Here is a 2732-nt window from a genome sequence, read left to right as displayed (position 1 = left end):
TTTCTGTGTCCCCTACCTATCAACCAAATATCATTATCATGCATCAAGAACATCTCGAGTTATCTTGCATACAGACAAACGCACTAACATACAAAGCCAGCTACAGCACCATAGGTAAAAGGTAGCTAAACCATTCTTGCACATGACAATCCTTTCCACAACCGCTAAACACCTGCCAAATATCGTGGAAATCGCCCAGCTACATTTTGACTTATGCTTCCCGAAAAAACACCAAAAAAATACCAAGCTCGCTACTGTACCGTAGGAAAACGCCAGGTAACCCATTTTCGAACTAGATATGCCTTTCAACAACCACTACACACCTGCAAAAAATAAAAAAGTTCCATCCACAATTTCTCGAGTTATATCCTGTTGACCTACATACAGACCCAAGTCAGGCAAAAACATAATCTTCTTGGCGAAGCTAATAATGACAAGAGATTTTCTACATTCTGGCTCCTTCTAGGAGTGTAATTCCAAGACACTACATTAATTTGGCTTGGCCTAGAAAGATAAAACACCCAAAGCTCTGTTACCAACATCCTGTTCCGTGTGGACATGTCAATGTTTTTCAGGCTTTCAAAGAATCAATCTATCATTGCAAGATCATATATTTTCTCCCACATTGTTTATATTCCTGTTTCAATATTTTGATGCCCGCTGTGTTGTGCACAATAAATAAATGTTTGTTTACGTTCCAGGTGGCTGACCGTCTGTTCTCAGCTGTTGGTCAGGACATCCTGGACGCACTGTTCTGGACGGCCACCGAGCCTCGTGGTCGGAGGAGGGACCATTTAGGTGTCATCCCCCACTTCTTCATGGCCATCATCTATGTCTGTATCCTTTAGACACTGTACAATTTGACTCTTATTATGATGATTGTTATCTATGGACTCAGATGTCCCTGTATGTCAACTAGTAGCAGTCTTACAGTTGATATTCTGGATCCAAATGAAATAGTAATTGGGACAGTGCTTCTAATCCTGGGCAGGCCATCTTGGTTGGGGCTGCACCTGTCTTTTGGAATGGACTTGAAATGGGGTCCCTGTAAAACTACTAGTATACCCTGCTACAGTACATGAATCAGCAAGAAAACTTGCTGCCCCATGTGCTTCTAGCAACTACAACCATATCATAGCATAGGAATCCAAGTCACAGCAAAGGAATCCAAATCACAGGACAGGGGATTCAAATCACAGCATAGGGGATCAAAATCACAGCATGGGAGATCCAAATCACAGCATAGGAGATCAAAATCACAGCATAGGAGATCAAAATCACTGCAAGGGAATAAAAATCACAGCATAGGAGATTCATATCACAGCATAGGGGATTCAAATCACAGCATAGGGAATCCTAACAGGCCCAGCGAGAACACCAGAGTGTGAATGACCTTAACACCCCTCCAGTTCTCCACTCCACATTAGTGCTGTTCCAGGCCACCTGTCTGAACGTGGCCTTCAACTCCCACAACAAGTCACTTCTCACCGTCATGATGTCCAACAACGTGAGTACAGCGTACAATTGGTTCAGCATCTTTTTTTTGATAATCATATCAACATTGTTCATTGTTCTTTGAAGGTCAGACAGGTACATTCAATGATTGTATAAGAACTTGTTATATACCGGTAAGAGATGAGGAGAGTAAAGCTAGTATATGTACACTTCAAAACTAGCCACAGACATACATTTGTACCGTCTTGCTTATATCATAATCAGTATCTTATCAATTAGACCTTTATTGTAAATTACCTAGTAAGAGAATAAATGTCTGTTGTTATAAAGTACAAATGGTGGCATACAGTGACAAGTTAAAGAGAAATATTTACTGCGATGATGAAAATATTGATTGTGGCATTTTATTTAGTTTTTGCTTTCTATTAGACTGTGTGACTCAAACTCTGCTGTCAGGGGCTGTAACTGGCCCCTCCTTGGCTGGATGTTGGCAGGCTGCTATAAGCACGATTTAATCAGACCTTTTTATCAGAGAAATAACAGAAGTTCTTTTCTTCAGTTTTGATGAATGACAAATACATAAATTTCATTTCTCACGATCTTTTCTTTCTGTCTTCTCCTGTCTAGCTCTATGAGTCCGCCTTGAAGTTCTCCTTTTAATTTCACTTATTTTAGTCCTTCTCTTTTTTCTTTGTTGTCCTTTATTCTCCGTGCAGTTTGGTAATAAATTCAACAGTGATTGCAAGCTACGTGTATGTGCAAGAAAGTTTGAGGCAGTTATACATAAACTCGTAGAGGATGTCACTAACTTTGTCAAAATCTTCTGTTCCATTTTCCAGTTTGTGGAGTTGAAGGGCAGTGTCTTCAAGAAGTTTGCAAAGAACAACTTATTTCAGATGTCTTGCGCTGGTGAGTGTGCGCTGTCCGTGTCTCAAGAGGTCCTTGTCTGTCTCCTTACCTCAGACTTGCTGTCTTCTTCTTCTTCTTGTGTCTGGTGTCCACTGCTTTTTGCATCTGATGCTGTTCTGGATACTTCTGGCTCCATTCCTGAGGTGTAGCCAAAAAAAACATGGCCTTTGGTTGAAACACTGGTGCCAGTTGATAAATCATTAGCAATAACCAACAAAATCAAGGCAATGTAGCAACCCAATTTTTTATGATACCACAATGCAAGAAGTTTTAGAAATTACAATTCAAATACAAATTGGACTAATCAATGATACAGAGGTAAAATAAAATACCCACAATTCTGGTATGCTACCTTACAGTAAAGAAGT

At 40.1% G+C, this 2732-nt stretch overlaps 1 protein-coding gene across 2 annotated transcripts in view; it reads left to right on the top strand.

Moving 5' to 3' along the window:
• Positions 1–2732, top strand: part of LOC118414004 (transmembrane anterior posterior transformation protein 1 homolog) — a 13429-nt gene that overhangs the window by 5003 nt on the left and 5694 nt on the right. Inside the window, exons 5-7 of one of the 2 annotated variants that reach the window (XM_035817712.1) lie at positions 702–837; positions 1410–1507; positions 2295–2364. In XM_035817712.1, coding sequence (XP_035673605.1) covers positions 702–837; positions 1410–1507; positions 2295–2364 — 304 coding nt within the window. The remainder of the gene's footprint in view (positions 1–701; positions 838–1409; positions 1508–2294; positions 2365–2732) is intronic. The other variant, XM_035817713.1, reaches the window with a different exon arrangement.

The sequence above is a fragment of the Branchiostoma floridae genome, chromosome 4 (genome assembly GCF_000003815.2).
Source record: "Branchiostoma floridae strain S238N-H82 chromosome 4, Bfl_VNyyK, whole genome shotgun sequence".
In the NCBI taxonomy this organism is placed as follows: Eukaryota; Metazoa; Chordata; class Leptocardii; order Amphioxiformes; family Branchiostomatidae; genus Branchiostoma; species Branchiostoma floridae.
This window is presented reverse-complemented; position numbering and strand designations above follow the sequence as displayed.